At 45.2% G+C, this 16,376-nt stretch overlaps 5 protein-coding genes across 5 annotated transcripts; 2 read left to right on the top strand and 3 right to left on the bottom strand.

Moving 5' to 3' along the window:
- Window positions 1-679: 679 nt before the first annotated feature.
- Window positions 680-2,134, top strand: SPPG_01827 (agmatinase; the record flags this gene model as incomplete). The annotated part of the gene is made up of 6 exons (XM_016750139.1): window positions 680-858; window positions 935-1,118; window positions 1,187-1,468; window positions 1,535-1,673; window positions 1,696-2,009; window positions 2,075-2,134. The coding sequence occupies 6 exons, from the start codon at window positions 680-682 to the stop codon at window positions 2,132-2,134; spliced, it is 1,158 nt and encodes a 385-aa protein (XP_016610783.1).
- Window positions 2,135-6,366: 4,232 nt separating this feature from the next.
- SPPG_01826 (uncharacterized protein) lies at window positions 6,367-8,498 on the bottom strand. Its single transcript, XM_016750138.1, has 2 exons — window positions 6,929-8,498; window positions 6,367-6,852 (listed from the first exon to the last, which is right to left on the bottom strand). The coding sequence occupies exons 1-2, from the start codon at window positions 7,779-7,781 to the stop codon at window positions 6,458-6,460; spliced, it is 1,248 nt and encodes a 415-aa protein (XP_016610782.1). The 5' UTR covers window positions 7,782-8,498; the 3' UTR covers window positions 6,367-6,457.
- An 804-nt stretch (window positions 8,499-9,302) lies between these two features.
- SPPG_01825 (plasma-membrane proton-efflux P-type ATPase) lies at window positions 9,303-13,268 on the bottom strand. The gene is made up of 5 exons (XM_016750137.1): window positions 13,072-13,268; window positions 12,251-12,762; window positions 11,881-12,178; window positions 10,453-11,819; window positions 9,303-10,383 (listed from the first exon to the last, which is right to left on the bottom strand). Exons 2-5 carry the CDS (start codon window positions 12,722-12,724, stop codon window positions 9,436-9,438), a joined length of 3,087 nt encoding a protein of 1,028 aa, XP_016610781.1. The 5' UTR covers window positions 12,725-12,762; window positions 13,072-13,268; the 3' UTR covers window positions 9,303-9,435.
- A 623-nt stretch (window positions 13,269-13,891) lies between these two features.
- SPPG_01824 (uncharacterized protein) lies at window positions 13,892-15,923 on the top strand. Its single transcript, XM_016750136.1, has 3 exons — window positions 13,892-14,641; window positions 14,700-14,885; window positions 14,974-15,923. Exons 1-3 carry the CDS (start codon window positions 14,561-14,563, stop codon window positions 15,832-15,834), a joined length of 1,128 nt encoding a protein of 375 aa, XP_016610780.1. The 5' UTR covers window positions 13,892-14,560; the 3' UTR covers window positions 15,835-15,923.
- Window positions 15,924-15,987: 64 nt separating this feature from the next.
- SPPG_01823 (uncharacterized protein) lies at window positions 15,988-16,374 on the bottom strand (the record flags this gene model as incomplete). Its single annotated transcript, XM_016750135.1, has 1 exon — window positions 15,988-16,374. The coding sequence occupies one exon, from the start codon at window positions 16,372-16,374 to the stop codon at window positions 15,988-15,990; it is 387 nt and encodes a 128-aa protein (XP_016610779.1).
- Window positions 16,375-16,376: the final 2 nt, after the last annotated feature.

Below are 16,376 nucleotides of genomic sequence, written 5' to 3'. Positions count from 1 at the left end.
CCGTCTTCAAGCTCACGGGAAAATAGAGTCATAATGCCGGATATACTTCTACTAGATGGAGGATTAAAATGTGAAGAAACTCTAGATGATTGTTGTTTTGGAAATGGTAGTAAAAAGGATGTTCGACTTTTAAAAGTTTTCCGAGCCATGTAAATGGGGTTAAGCTGAATTCCCCTTCCAATTATAGCCTGCCCATTTTCTTTTTTGTAATTTCTGAAGATACTACTTTATCATGGTATCTGAAGCATACAATGTCTTAAACGTTTGTCTCTACGCATTGTGCTTATCGGATATCTTGCTTAAAGAAAGATGGTCTCATCGAAAAGCGAGCCGATCGGGACCGCGTTCAAAAATCCCGTTATGTAATAATATTTGATAACACTCAAGTATTTCTCTTTACGAAATAATTAAAAGATAGGCAAAAGTTAACCAACTAGACTTGACCTACTTATAACTTTTTTTTTTTTTACAAAGGAGATTTTGGCCTACAGAATCGTCAAATACTTTTATTTCATCCAATATTCCATCTTATCTTGACTTCTTGTCTTTTCTACGGTTTTACCCGACCTCATTATATCCTTTTTTTCTATAAAATGCAACCCCACACTCAACCATCTTCCATATGCCAGAGTTCTTGTACAAGATCGTCCCACTACCTCTACCTCGACACATCTCTACAATGCTCACTTCGGCGCTTCTAAGCAGTTTGGCTGTATTAGCCTATTTCTCGTGTAAAGGCCGTGCTTACCCACATGGAGGGAACGACCTGTATCAAGTGGTTATGAACGGTCAATCTACTTTCAACAAGGGTTCTGCTGAGCATTCTATCCCGGGTGACGGTGAAGTTACTGCTGACAGGTAAAAGTTTGATATCCTTGCACGATCAGTTAACGTTTGTTTTTTTGACACACAATGTTAATTGAAAATCATGTAGTGTTTTCTCTGGCATTACAACTTTTGCACACCTTCCGAGCGAGAGGTGTTGGAAGGACAAGGATGTTGACTACGATATTGCTATTCTTGGATTGCCTTTCGATACTGCTACCAGCTACCGTCCCGGTGCTCGGTTCGGACCTGCCGGTATTAGACAGGGCAGTAAGCGACTTGTTCTTTACGGGGTGAGTTTTGCCGTAACTTTTTACTCAACTTATGAGAGCATCTACTAAAATCGCTGTATTCATGACAGGGTTACAATGTTCCCCAAAACGTCAACCCTTTCAACAGCTGGGCAAAGATAATAGATTGTGGTGACGTCCCAGTCACACCCTACGACAATGCTCTGGCCATTGAACAAATGCAGTATGGACACAAGGAATTGTTGCATCGTACACCGGCCGCACATCGGTTGTTCCCTGGTACGCTTGCTGCTCAATTCCCTCGTCTGGTGACTCTTGGTGGAGACCATACCATTGTTTTGCCCATTTTGAGAAGTATCGCTTCGGCTTATGGACCCGTTTCCGTCGTTCATGTACGTCAATCTTACCTTACCTAGTACTTTGACCATATCTCACCTTGCTACATTTTTTTTTTTAAGTTTGATTCCCATATCGACACATGGAAGCCAAAAGTGTTTGGTGGGAAAAAGTCGGAGCAGGGCGCTTACAATCACGGAACGTATTTCTACCACGCCTCTCAGGAAGGTTTGATCAAAAACGGAAGCTCCATCCACGCTGGTATCCGTACCCACACTTTCAGGTCCCTCTGACTACGACAATGATGCACTATGCGGATTCCACATTATCGAAGCCCGTGACATTGATGAGATTGGTACCAAGGGCATTGCCGAGAGGATCAAGAAGGCAGTAGGCGACAATTTGGTGTACCTCTCCATCGACATTGATGTGCTGGACCCTGCATTTGCTCCTGCAACTGGCACGCCTGAAACCGGTGGTTGGACTACTCGGGAACTTCGCACCATTATCAGGTCTTTGGACGGCGTGAAGCTTGTCGGTGCTGATGTGGTCGAAGTTGCCCCAGCATATGATACCAACGCTGAGTTGACCACCATGGTAAGCAAATGTGTATATGAACGATGCCTAGATTAGTTCCCCATGCTAACCAACTCTTTTATTAGGCGGCTGCCGATGTGCTGTTTGAGGTGATTTCTCTCATGGTCAAGAACCCATTGAAATAAGAAACTCTTCGCGACAATCTATTTTGGCAAGTACACCTGTAAATACCGTCTTTTTACTTTGGAACATTGGGTCCTAGGTTGCTTTTTGGTCTCGTATAGGGTTTACAAACAAAAACCTGGAGCAGACACCGACTTGGCTCGCGCGAATTGCTTTTTTTCTCAATCAAGGATTAACGGGTATTTTGAGCTGTACCAAGTGTTCGTACATAGCGTAGGATTTTCTTTTTCGTATTATACATTTTTCCAATTTCTCAATGTACTTACAATATATTTGAGAGTCCATCACTACACTGCTTCGGTCCATTCTCTAGTATTACCGCTGTAGCACTTTAGTTAGTTTCAAATTGTCTTACTACTATTCATTACTCTATGGGCGTAGTTCTAGGCATCTTCTCCCAAACATGAATGCATCGTTCCAACTATAATATTCTCTAATATGCCTGGCCAGGTTAAGGGAAATGTCAAATTATGTTTTACGATGGATATACACAAAAAACAAAGCGCGGAATCCCTGACCTTGTTCTGGCGACGGCACTGCCAGCTGCGGGTTTGTTTTTGCTCAGTCTAATTCGAGTGTACAGCAGTAATGATACTTTGCAACGTCATTTCCAGTATATAACGAGCATGTCAGACCAGGTATTGGATGATAGGTACACGCCTCAGTTCGTGAATGATCGGGTGACTTTCCACAAGTTGCCGCAATACTGAGACAAACAAATACCATAGATGGAGGAAATAGCCATTGATCTATCCCTGCCAGATACAACGAATAATGCTGAAACCCAAGTCCAAAGCGAAAGCCTGAGTAGTAACAGCCCATGGTGAGCAGTTTGTGATTGTGAGGTAATTCGCTGCTCTCCACGTATTCACCCAATCTTGATCAGCAAGCTTAAAACAAAAACTAACCCAATTTGCACTTGATGCCAACGCATTGATCCCTTCATTGCGCCAAGAGGAGAGTGAGATACCGTGCACGAGACAGATGGCTTCCGCTGCGACCAGCCTTAGTAAAATGACAGCAATCAATGTCTTGATGCTTTTGGGATCTGAATAACAGGTGTAGGTGATCTGTAAACCACTAGACCAACTTGTCAAATTTAAAAAATGTGGTAGAATTGTCTTATATACCTGGTATAAAATATCTTCTTTGACCACACCGCCTTTCTTCAAGTCATTCTTATCCAAATAGCCTTGTCGGGCAGTCCCGAGCCTCAATCGACCAGTAAAACACGACGATAAATCATCACCAGAACCAAGTCCAAACAAGCTTGGCAATAGTCAATAACAATTGGATAGATCCATCAGGCGCCCGGCGATGCAACAAATAGCGATAGTTCATAATGCCCAAAACAAAAGTTGCAGAGGTGGATCAAAAGACAATATAGTCTATCACTTTGTATCGCCCTGTGCATATACTGTAAAAAAGATTACACTGATCTCCGGTTGGCGGATCTGGCTATCATCACCGTCAGCAGGACGGTGAGAGTACTCGAGATTATGTACCTTGCATGCGGCATCCATAATGAGCAAGATGACAACACCAACAGCAGTTGTTTGTTATAATAGTGTTGAGAAATAAACAATTACAACATTGATAGCGATCATCAGTCTTCCATGGACTGGTAGGTTTAAGACGCAGCAGTCCTCCTGCTACTACTCTAGCGGCACCCCCGATTTCGACATTGCGTCACAGAGATTGAACAATGCGGTAACGAAAATGAGAACCTCCTAAAGCAAGTGCATGCTTCATTTGAAAACACAACAGACGAGATTGGACATCACGGCGGATCTCACGCGGATCTGCGGGATCAAGACTTAACCAGATCAAAAGCATTCTCGACATGCCACCAAGTGCGCAGATGAGGAGATTTTTGGTCTGCTGCATTGGAAAAGAATAATGGCAGCAAGGAGAAAGGCAGTAGTTGCACTGGTCTTGTAATATTCTGTGAAAATAAAGAAATAGTGTTGACCTGACGAATCATAGAGAACACCTTGTATCAAGCATTATCCTGTTGTACAAGCAGTTGGTCAAGCAAACCCGCATGCCAAAACAACATGGCCCTTCAGCGGGCGAATTGTTGCCTGGCGACGACCTCGAAAGCAGTGATTAGCCCATTCTCTACGGATAATTGTATCCTATTCTGCCTCAGACGGATCGTAACAATATTTCATCTATTCGAGCTCCATCAGGAAATCAAACTCTTCCAGCAAAAGTATACAAAGTCATTTCTCTAGTAAAAATAGTCTACGGGCACCAAAGATGTTAGATAGGGTATCATGGGCCAACATTATCGCATTGAACTTAAGAACCGGGAACCGCAATAATCTTGTCCATTCCACTCGATTTTTGCACAATGAACAGAGTCTTGAAGGGCGTAGACGTACAGACTTGTTTGGCTCGCGAGAAAGGAAATTGGCGACTTTGGCAAAACAATCAGAAACGTACTGGACGGTTGAGAATTGCTCCACCAGCACGGTGGAAGCGAGAGTAATTTATGTCAGAAACAAACGACGGATGACTACGGTGACAACACCGAATCTGATAGAGTTGATTTCATGGGGACGGTTTTCGACTTGCAAGTGCATAAGAAACCAAAATTGGTTTTCGTACCAATACGAGTCCGTCCCATCGCCAGATGACTGCACCACGATAGAAGAATCATGAGCTTTGATACCGAAATTTTAACTCTCTGAGCGGATTCCTGGTGGGAAGTGGTATAACTATGACTACGATGGGTGTATTACTTTAAATAACGAAGAGTGAAATCCAACAGGAGAGGACAGTTTGAACCGTGTAAAACGGTGTGGATTTCATAGATTTTCGTTAAGAAGTTGGGCAAAACCAGGTTTTGGAGAACAAACCAGAGCAAAAAATAAACGCAAGTCAAAAGGCCACGCGAGTCTAGGGTAAAAATAATTGTGGACAAGGTTTAACTACCCAGCCCTTTTTTAAATTGCTTAGCAGTCTACATGCAAATGAAATCCAGATACGCAAAAAGTTCAAGACTGTAAACATTCCTTCATTGCCAAAAACTTTCTGTTGCTGCCTGGTAGGAGCCAAGTAGACGTCACTTGTCATCAACCCCCAATTTACGGATGGTCCAACTAATTTCCATAATGCCATCCAAAAAACCAATATTAGCAAAGTCCCCGACGAAATCCACTGGGAACCACATAAATTCCATAATGACGATCACAATACAGAGTGTTCGCCTTCCTTGCACCCATTTCTCTTGATTTGGGATATATTTGGTGATTGAATCGATGAAAATGGGGCAATCTGTACAGCGGGGAACATTATGGACGGTTTTGCTGTAAAAGGTACTCCCAATGAGAAAATATCCCCGCCTTTGAGCACATCTTCATCTTATTACTCCACATTTTTGTTTATTTGGCCATACTCGCGACTGGCCAGTGTACTATGCCCAGATGGAGTGCGTACAAACAAAAGTTGGCAATTGTCAAATTCAGAGCAACCTTTGATATAGCCACGTGATCATGAAGGGTTGTTGCTCAGTTGTTCGACCTACATATCGGCCTGGTTTATCGATCACTCATTTCCTTGTCTTCATAACGTTTAAAAACTAGTAATATCGTAGTTGAGATATGCTCATTCATGGTGAAAGCTCCTAGTTACGGATCATACTGCAAGCTGGAACGAAATACAGAAACTAATCGCAGGGGATGAAATCAGAAATTGATCCTCAATCCGAATGCCATCCTGCCATCTTTAAAATCACCCTTGCGACTTGACGGGTCGCCAATTTATCTGTAGCATTTAATTGTTCTTGAAAAGACATTGCAGGCTTTGGATACATAGTCCAGAAAGGTATAATCAGGGAATCACAGGTACGCTATGGGCTAACGAATGGCAAATGTATGGAGTGTCCTCGCCAATTGCACGGTTCTGGCGTTTGGCGTGGATTATAGAGATACTGAATTCCAATCTCTTGGCTGTGATGCTTTGTTTCTGACACTTTATCCAATGCTTTGCATCATGATGGCAAACTTTCCACTGAAGAACACAACATGATTCTTACCAGAACGCTCGAGAAGAATTAGTTTTCTTTGGCATTGCAATCATGTGCAAAATTCTGCTATGGCCAAATGTGTGTTTCTGTGCAGGTGTTTGTCCGACTACAAGTCCTAACAGGCTTTAGTCGAGGACAAACAATGAAACGCATCTAATACTGATTGGGAAAACGTACGTTTCTCCCGGAAACAGGTAATATTTACAGAAAAGCAGGGACAAAACAACTACAACAGGAAAAAACTGACGTAAGATCAACACATTAAAAGAGTTTTCATTTTAACCCAGTTTTTTCAAGTCTCAGTTCCCACAACAGGTGCCTCCACCACTGACTCGTCCTTTGTATCCACTTTGTTGGTTCCCTCTTGTTTCAACGCACCCTGGGACTCCTCCAACTCCGCCTCTGGTGAAATCGGACTTCCCAACCCACTCCCAGTCTGACTTGCAGCATGAAACAATAATCCCATCCTTGCATTCTGCAGCTGGGCTTCCAGCTCTTTGCATCGGTCTTCTAAATTGGATACCCGGTCTCGAAGACTGGTTTCGGTCGTTTTCCAAGCTCGTCGTTCGTTCTCAAGAATGGCGTTGCGCATAATGAGTTCTGCGTTGGATTGTTCAACCGTTGTGATTTGGTCTTCGAGACTTTGGATGCGCTGCGCTTTCCGTTCTCGGCACCTTCTAGCGGCTTCTATAAAGATAATAGAAAGGGCTAAGCCATCACGCCCTAAACAAAAGCCAGATAGTAATAAAAGTAAAACACATGCCTGCGTTCATTTTTCGCTTATGCGCCAATTTAGACTCTTTTACATCGTACTCGTCCGATGCATTTCTCTTTCTCTTCAAAGAACTCGCTACATTCGCTCCGCGATCCATTATGCCGTTTTCTGAATCAGAGTCATGATCTTGCGATTGGCTTTTAGGAGGGTCATCACTCGACCCTGAATCCCGACCACTATATGATTGCGGCTCTTGTCGTTGCGGCATACTCGTCATAACTGGGGAAAGGGATGAAGGATTTACCAACGTCGGGACAAGTTGGGAAAGAATTGGTTGAATAGGCTTTAATAGGTTCGGTGCCATGTTGGCTTTACGTGCTCGCTTGGTTCGTGTCGAATCCAGGTCCACGTCCCTGAATTGTGAGGTTGTTAGGGGCCCAAGTGAGGGTAGCGAGACAGAATGCGCTGGCGGGTTCAAGATGTGCGGTTGTTGGATATCGGGGAGTTTCATGTCCCAAGGGTAGAGTTGACGACTCGAATTCAGATTGAGATCGTTGACGGGGGGTAAGCGGGGAAGAAGTTGGGGGGTAGTAGATGGGAGAGCACCGTTATGCAGAGTGCGCTGGTCAATCTGATTTGGGTGAAAGTTACCACCATCGATGACTGATGGTGGTTTCAACACTGTTGCATCAGCAGGCAGTGATACTGCTGCATCCAGATTTCGTTTTCGTGTCCTCTGGGGCTCTTGGACTGGGGGTGTCGGCGTTCGTGTCTGATTCCGAGACGAGGTTGAAGTTCCGGACGTTTGCGACGAAAACGAAGACCGAGCAGAGGCGGAGGGTGCGCAGTGATGTGGTGATAGTGGGGTTGGTGGTGGGACGGGATGGTCGAGTTCCCCCATCGTCGGGATTTTCGAACAAGACGAACCGAAATTTGAACCAAGGAGAGTCGAGACTAGGCGAATGCGGAGACTAGACTGTTCCGCGTATGGTAGTGGAGGTGATGGAAGGAGAGGTGTGAAAGGGTTGTTCCCGACAAGGGATGTGCAGACACGCCTGATCGACGTAACGTGCTTTCGTCGTAAGAAACTCGAATAACTCGATGGCACCAAAAAGAAAAAAGAAATACGGCGGAAGAAAGCACACACAAGATAGCACCTCTCAAAACACACAATAATGCAGCTAAAAAGGTTGTCCCTTGGGATGAATAACCCTAAATTTCAGAGTGTTGCAGACGCATGCGTCATCACCACCGTCATTCATCCAACGTCGGGAGAGGGAAACAAGTAATCAACAAAATCAATCTTGTGGGGGAGGGAGAGACGACGACGATGACAAAGTGTGTGCCAAAAAGATGTTTAATGGAGGGGAGAGAAAAAAAAAAAAGAAATACACACAATGTGGCGTTCAAAAGTGCTTGAACAGTAAGAAAGAGAGAGAGATAGAAGGAAAAGGCTGTATTTTTTTAATTTCGTTGTTCTGTCGTCACTTTAACATATATACGACAAACTTAAGTGGCAAAAAGTGTTGTTTATCCATATGCCATTAAATTCCGTCTCTCTCTCTCTTCCAAACGGTAATAACAAATTCAAATCCCCATCTCTCTCTCTCTCTGTGTGTGTACGTCTCTGAAAGAGTGTTCTGTAAGCAGAGTGCAAGAAACACACAAGCACCCCCCCCCCCCCCCCCCCTTCCACTAACACACACACTACCGCATTACGTCGTCATCGACTGATCGGCTGCAAATCCACCACCACCACACATACCCCCAGTTTAGTTTGTTGTTCCCCACCCTATACCCCAAATATCAAAAAGGGTCTTTTTAATGTTACCCTTTTGCTTGCTTGTTAAATGTACTGTATTTAACCCGTGTTGTGGCTATTGGAAGGCATTGCATCATTTTGAACAAGAGGGGGGAATCAACGAAATAGTCAAATCCAGTGTTTTTTTATAATAATGTTTTGCAAAGGGCATAAAACAAAACTCTTTTCTATTCCGTTCCTGCTGGTATTTACCCCCAACGATCTGCCAATATTTTTTATTTTCAACACATTCTAAAGTTCTTGTCCTATTGGCCCGTTTTCCCTTGTCTATCTCTCTGTGTGTGTGTGTGTGTGTGCAGTCAGGGAACGGAAACCTGAAAAAGCCCAAATGCACAAGAAAAACCACCTCTCCTGCCTGCACGAGGGATGATCGTCATCAGTACGTAATGGGATTGCGCCACACTACGTAATTCATTTGAGATTGTGACTCAATGGCTGGTTCCGACTTTCAACACACAGTGGGATTTCGTTTTTTGATATTGTTTTTTTTTTTTCATGACCCCCCTCAAAGAATGCATAAAATCAAAATTAAAGTTATCGCCAACAAAGCCGTCAGGTCAGATTCATTAAATCACGTATAGAAAAAAACAAAAATGCACATTGATTTTCTCTTTACGAGTTTATATATTTTCCGATTTTTGAAATACACAATGAGATATATTTGCTTTCTTTATTCAAACCAATGCCCCAGCAAAAAAAAAACACGTTCTATAATGTTTGGTGTCAACCTTTTTTAAAGTAACTTTTTAATGGCCTCTGCAGACTCATCCTCAGAATCGGTCATATCAGGATCGACACTCAACTTGCGCGTCCTCAACTGGCGCGTTGCAAGATGGCTTCCAGAGTCCTCGTCCTTCCACGTCAAGGGACGTCTACGCGCACTGCGAGGTGGAGGAACGCCAATATCATCCGCTGTCGATCCGCTGTCATCGTCCTCCTCTTCAACATCAGAAAGGTCGTCATCGTTGGGACGGCGGCGCCTGCGCGGCTGATGCTTCCAGCTAGACTGCTCGTGCATGCGGGACACACGCTCAAGGGTATACAGCCAGTCTTCCTTGTTCTTTTGACGACGATTGATACGACCGCGTACGAGGTTGGAGAAAATCTTGGAGTTGGCAAGGCCGTAATAGATGAGAGAGATGATCGCCATGACACCGAGTGAGTAGATCCAGACACGGACAACAGTGACAATATCGGTGCGAACGCCAGTGAACCAGCCAAAGATGGCAAAGAGCGTTGCAATAATGTCAACGATAAGAACAGCACCAACCAGTTGCCAGCTAGGTAACGTGTCCCACAACGTCCTGTTCGACCGCGTAATGAAAATCAGCCAGTTCTCAGTCAAGGTGACCTCCAAGAACAGGATCTCTTGGAATCCACCGTAATTTTGGACAATGCCCTTTCCATCGATCAAAAGCGTGCCGTAAAGTACCCAAGTTGCGACAGCGAGCAGCAAACCAGTGACGATGGATAAACCCCAGATTTTAGGAAGATCCCATTTGACAGGTTCGGTAGAGAACGGGGCACGGTCATAGGCGATCGCAAGAGTGGCAATATCCGCAAAAATGGCGAGGAACACAACCAGCTGGACGTTGATCGTTTCGTCAAGGATAATCAAGGATGTAGTAAGGAAGATCTCCAGGTGCAGAGAGAGAGCGATACGGTAGACAACATAAGAGTACTATAAAGGGTAGATTAGGCTGCATTAATATCCCGAAATACTAGTTGTGCATCCACGACAACAACGTACCATGCGGTGAAAGATCTGCCTCGATGTTTTGATAGCATCAATGATAGTACCCAAACCAGGTGCAAGGAAAACAATATCAGCAGCCGTCCTTGCTGCGTCAGACGCTCCTTCCACAGCAATACCCGCGTCGGCCTTTTTCAAACTCGGTGCGTCATTGACACCGTCACCCGTCATGGCAACGAGGAAGCCACGCTTTTGGAGGATATCAACTACCATGTACTTGTGCTCTGGAAAGACTTCCGCGAAACCATCGGCTGCAACCACAAAGTCGTTCAACTCGGATCCTGACAGGGAGCCTCCGACAAGTCTCTTGGTGTTATAGACGTTGGTACCGAGCTGAAGTTGGCGCGCAGTTTCCTTGGCAATGCCGACGGCATCTCCTGTAAGCATCTTGACCTTGAGCCCGAGCTCTTTAGCTTCAGTTACAGTCCTTGCAGTGTCATCGCGAGGTGGGTCAAACAAGCAGAGGATACCGAGGATTTCCCATTGTTCGTCTCCCTTCTTCCAGGCAGCACCAAGAGATCGGAATCCACGAGATGCAAACTCGGCGACCCTTTCATTGTATTCCTTGAGAACCTTGCGGTCAATGGCGTGATCTTGTTCGACAAACTTGAGTACAGCAGGAGGTGCACCCTTGACGCATGTAATACGGTTTCCTTCATCATCTTCGACGACCGCTACAATTCGTTTCGTAACGGGATCAAAGGGCTGGAACTCGAGCGTCTTGTATCTCTTGATTTCTTGACGGGCGCGGTCATGCGTGAGCAAACTGAGCATAACAGTCTTGTCAATGGCATCGAGACCCTTCTTGGTTCGTGAAGAGGCCAACGCGCAGACGAGAACGAGGGTATCGGCATCGACTCCGTCCATCAAATACGGCTCGTGGAGGACGAGCTTGTTCTTGGTCAAGGTACCCGTTTTGTCCGAGCAGAGGATCTCGCAACCTGCCAACGACTCAATCGCAGAAAGACGTTGAACGATGGCTTGCCTCTTTGCGAGGTACGCGGCGCCGACTGCCAACGTGGTGGTAACGACCGCAGGCAAACCAACAGGAACACCAATCACGGTGATGATCAGTGCATACGTCAGTAAGTCCACAATGCCCAAGCTACGGAAAAAGCCAGCAATCCAAATCGCGAGGATCCAGAAAACAACCAGTAGAAGGAGAATGTAACCGATAGAGTTGAGAACTTCTGTGAATTTGCCCCGGGTCTGGGTGGTTGACGCTAATCCCGCAGTGCGACCGACATAGGTATGATCGCCAATGGCTGTAACAACCATGAAGCCGTGGCCGCGCTTGATAGCCGAGGACGAATACAAGTCGTCATTGTGGTGCTTTTCGATAGCAAGGGATTCACCAGTAAGTGCTGCAGAGTTGGGCAATGAGTAAAAAAGCAGAGTCGCATTACGCTCAATGTGGCAGCATACCTGACTGATCAACTTGCAAGAAACAATTCTCGCCCAACACTCTTCCGTCCGCCGGTATAATGGTACCTTCATCGACCTTGACAATATCACCTGGAACAATATCGACAGCCTCAATGTCGACTACTTTGCTGTTACGAACGACAGTAGCCTTCAATGCCAACTGCTGTTTAAGTTGGGCGACAATGTTGCCAGCTTGGTATTCTTGCATGAATCCGACAACGGCATTGAGGAGAAGGAGTCCGAGGATAACTCCTAAATCGACCCAGTGTTGTAATCCACCAGCCAGTGCAGCAGCAGCCTACAGATGCCGTGTAATTAATCACCACTAATTTAAAGCGCCAGAGAATTCGGATGGGAGCTGTATACTTACAATCATGACATACTGAATCGGTCCGCTGAAGAACATTAAAAACTTTAAGAACATGTTTTCCTTGTGCTCTGCAAGCTGATTAGGGCCAAACTTTCTTCTCCTCTTGTCCGCCTCTTCCGTGGTCAATCCGGTTTTGGGGTCTGTCCTTAAGAGATCTTCGGATACGGTAATAGCTTTCTGGCCTTCTTCTTCTTCAGCATCCTCTTGTTCTCCAGAATGCGTCTTGTCAGTGATTTCTGCTTCGAGCTCTTTGAGAAGCTGCTCAATATCCTCGGGATGAGGTTCCTGCTTGTGGGCATTGCCGTCCGCCGGCGTGTGCTGGTCTTCGTGGATATCAATGGTCGTGCTTGGGTTAGAGGAATAATTCGGTGGGTGATCCGTATGGCCGTTGCCGCCAGCCGACAGGTAATTCCTTGAATTTGGATTGTGGATTTGATCCATATCCATCGTTATGTGGGGGTCGGGTTTGGACATTTGTTCAAAGCGGGTGATCGTGGGTAATGATTAAATCCCTTTAAAGAGAATATATATATGAACAATTAGTAGGGAGCCAAAGCTACTCATCCATCAGACAAGTAAACAAGAACGACAGTTCTTCTTTTAGCTTTTTTTCCAATAGCCTTTTGTTCACAAGCCCTCCAAACAAGAACTTTATATATTTCATATCTCGGAAGATGATTAGCCAATGTCGTCATTTCCTCGCGGAGGACAGACGCGACAACGAAACGTGCACTCCATTCCCACCCACTGACAAGACCCAAAAACCATATGGTTCTCTCACTCTTTTGTGGGTGATGATTTAGCGATAAGCCAAATCTTACCTAGTTGATGAGATGCCACAGCACGTTTTTTGCCCGCGCGATAAAGGAAATAAAAAGGGAACCCCCGTGCCAAAGCACGAACCTTTTTAAACAAGCAACAAGAACAAAAAGCCAGAGCGGGTTGAAAAAGAAGAGCGAGGGAGTGAAGACGAGGGGGTATTTATAGGAAACTGGGCGCATCGATGGGAAGAAAAAGTGGCAAATAACCAAAGCCGTTCATGTGGCGATATAATAGATTATGTGATAATCTTTCCCGTTTATTCCATGGATGACTCATCGTATGGCTTGTTCTTTTCAATAGAATATTCCATATATCCATATGCAGCCATATAAGGATATCATTGGATTGATGGGTGACACAAGTATGGGTAATGTGTCTTTAGCGATGACAAATAATAATGCGGGAGGGAACGGATTTATTTCATGTGATATGGATCTATTCGGAGATGCGTTCATTGGTTGGTTTACAAGTGATGGGCGGAACTCATCCGTTAATCAATGTAATGTGTTTGTAATGCAAATGATAATATGCAAGATATCTAAATTCCCAATACTTTTAATAAAATGGTTTTTGCAATCGGCTCAACAAAACAAGAAGGAATGATGAGAGGAGTGATGTCAAAGCGTCGCGCAATAATTGCAGAGATACAAAATATGGGTGGATTAGCAAGCGGCAAACTGGGAACGACGTTGAGGTATCTGATTATATCCGGATGGAATGATAAATGGCTTCACGTGATTGGGATCGAATTGTCTCCCTGATTGAGGATGAACACCTTTGGATGGCCCTTTTTGCCGATATCTTGCGGATATGGGGGGGGGGGGGGGTTTCCGGTTGGAGATGGGAGACGTCTACTATGATTTACAGATGGGAGATAGGCTTTGATTTTTGGGGTTTAACAGCCGGACTATTTCGGCAAAGCAAGTGGACGGTTGATGCAAAGGCACATACGATGTAGTGTGCACACTTTGCACACTAGCACACTTGCACACTTGCACACTTGCACACCTATTGTACTGCCATAAGTTTGCGCAGCTGAGGACCCCGATTTCCTAGTGAAAAGCAGCTCAGTGACACTGCTCGCTATGGTTGACAGAAAAACCACCACTATACTATTGTTTGGAGTATGCGAATGTATGCTCTTATTCTTGCCTTGTCAAAGTGAGCAGACAGTGTTTGACCTTCAAAGTGACCCCTCGTTTGCAAGTTCCCATTATTTTTTCATTTTCCGTTCGTCTCTCGCGCGGTACCACCACGGCGAATAAACAAGGGAAATACTGGATTTCCTTTTGCCTTTGTGCCCTTTATATTTTTACGTTATTTCCTTGAATTGCGTCCAAACGGCCCCCATGTTGGACCTTTTTTACCCGGCTTTGAAATTGACTTTTTGTCACGCAAGATGGTTTTATTTAAACATGGAGGACTTGAACTTCCGTCCGCCTTTCTGGTTTGCTCTCACCTCTTGCCCACTTGACACTCTTGTCCACCATGTTGCTGCTTCGTGCGTCGACGCTTTATGTATTGTTGACGACGTTCATAGCGGCGAGTGCAACACGGTTTCGTCGTGATGTAAGCGCAAAATAGAAAGGACATTTAACCTACACAGATATTGACACATTCCCAAAAGTCACAGCCCGTCAAAACTGTCGTCGTCTTTGGGGACTCGTTTTCCGACACTGGCAACATTGAAAAAATCTATGGTTTCCCTGTCGCACCATACTATCAAGGACGCTTTTCCAATGGTCCCGTGTGGGTGGAATACATTGCTCAGGCGCTGAACAATGCGACCATGGTCAATCAAGCGTACGGTGGAGTGAGTACACATTGCCAATATTTGCAATTACAGTCGTCGATATTGCAATATGGAACGTGGACACTGATCCTCTACCCATCTTACCCAGGCTGTAGCAAATCGCCAGAACCTTCCCTTGAGGGCATCCACTCGAAATGACACATATCCACCAGACGTCAATGAACAACTGGCCTGGTATCTCGGAAACACCACGACGCTTCCAGACCCAACTACAACACTCTACCCAATCTTTATCGGAGCAAACGATTATCTCCACACTCTGGCTGCAGGCGGCCTACCTGTAACGAGCACCATCGCCGGTTCAGTCGTCGCATTTATCAAATCCCTCCACACATCCAACCTTAAAGCCTCCCGAATGGTGGTGATGACCCTTCCTGATTTTGCCAAAATTCCATCGTTTACCCGTTTAACAAAGAATTCAAACTCTACTGGCCTCCCACCCGACGCACTCGCTCAGCTCGCCACATCCTTTTCAACCCAACATAATGCAGCCCTAGAAAAAGGCATCAAAGACCTAGTTGCATCCACCCCTGGATTAAGAATTGATCTGGTCGATCTCTTTAGTCTCTTTAACCGTGCCATCTCCAATCCTACTTCTTTCAACTTGACCAACGTTACGGCACCTTGTTTATCCTTTTCTCCCGGTACTACCCCAACGGCATTGGACACTTCTGTAAACAAGGACCCCTCCCTCATTACAACATGCCCGACTCCGAATTCGTATCTCTTTTGGGATAACACCCATCCCACGACCATTGCTCACAAGTTTGTGGCAGATGAGACCTTGCGAGTATTTAATCAGCCCACTTCCAACACTGTGACGCCCAACAATGGCTCAAACAGCTCTACGACCGAAAACAAAAAGAATGCGGGTGTGAAGACTGTTGGTGGAGGTAGTGCATCGGCTTTGGGTGCCCTCATGGTGGCCATAACCTACTGGATAATGTGATTCCCATATCTGTATTAGAAGTTACTGTAATCCAAAACTACCTCTGAAATAAAATAATTCTCAACACTCTTGTAAAAAAAAAAAAAAAACTTGCGCAAATGAAAACGATACCGCAGTATAGATTTTCCAAAATAATCACAAGAAAAAACAACTTTACAACGGCCTACCCCAAAACCCCCTTCCCTGCCTAGTTTCTTTAGCCCTCTGCCCCACATCCGCCACCATCTCCCCAAAATGCCGCTCCTCATCCTTTGTATCACTCGCACTAGCAAAAGCATTAGGAAATGCCCTAGTATCCCTCGCACCATCCCGTTGAGCAGCCCGCGAAGCCCGATCAGCCTCCGATTGCAATTGAGCTGCTTCGGATCCTTTTTGAATATCGGGACCTTGTTCTTTGGCTTTGGCTATTGAGGCGAGTTTGAGGTCTGCTGCTTGTCGTTCTTCTTCGGCGTAGTTTGGCGCCAAGGGTTTGACTACGTGCGGCATGGCTGCTGATGGGAGTTCATTCACGCGGCTGGATCGTGGGTCGTGGGATGGCATAT

The sequence above is a fragment of the Spizellomyces punctatus genome (assembly GCF_000182565.1).
Source record: "Spizellomyces punctatus DAOM BR117 chromosome Unknown supercont1.3, whole genome shotgun sequence".
NCBI classification, from domain to species: Eukaryota; Fungi; Chytridiomycota; class Chytridiomycetes; order Spizellomycetales; family Spizellomycetaceae; genus Spizellomyces; species Spizellomyces punctatus.
This window is presented reverse-complemented; position numbering and strand designations above follow the sequence as displayed.

Bases quoted from the DNA above. Each gene is read 5' to 3' on its own strand.
- SPPG_01826 (XM_016750138.1), bottom strand. From the start codon at position 7,781: ATGGGGGAACTCGACCATCCCGTCCCACCACCAACCCCACTATCACCA. The intron at 6,853-6,928 runs GCATGTGTTTTA...TTATCTTTATAG, and splicing joins TAAGCGAAAAATGAACGCAG to AAGCCGCTAGAAGGTGCCGA.
- SPPG_01825 (XM_016750137.1), bottom strand. From the start codon at position 12,724: ATGTCCAAACCCGACCCCCACATAACGATGGATATGGATCAAATCCAC. The intron at 11,820-11,880 runs GTATGCTGCCAC...CCAACTCTGCAG, and splicing joins CTTGCAAGTTGATCAGTCAG to CACTTACTGGTGAATCCCTT. The intron at 10,384-10,452 runs GTACGTTGTTGT...TACCCTTTATAG, and splicing joins GGCAGATCTTTCACCGCATG to TACTCTTATGTTGTCTACCG.
- SPPG_01824 (XM_016750136.1), top strand. From the start codon at position 14,561: ATGTTGCTGCTTCGTGCGTCGACGCTTTATGTATTGTTGACGACGTTC. The intron at 14,642-14,699 runs GTAAGCGCAAAA...CATTCCCAAAAG, and splicing joins CAACACGGTTTCGTCGTGAT to TCACAGCCCGTCAAAACTGT. The intron at 14,886-14,973 runs GTGAGTACACAT...CATCTTACCCAG, and splicing joins TCAATCAAGCGTACGGTGGA to GCTGTAGCAAATCGCCAGAA.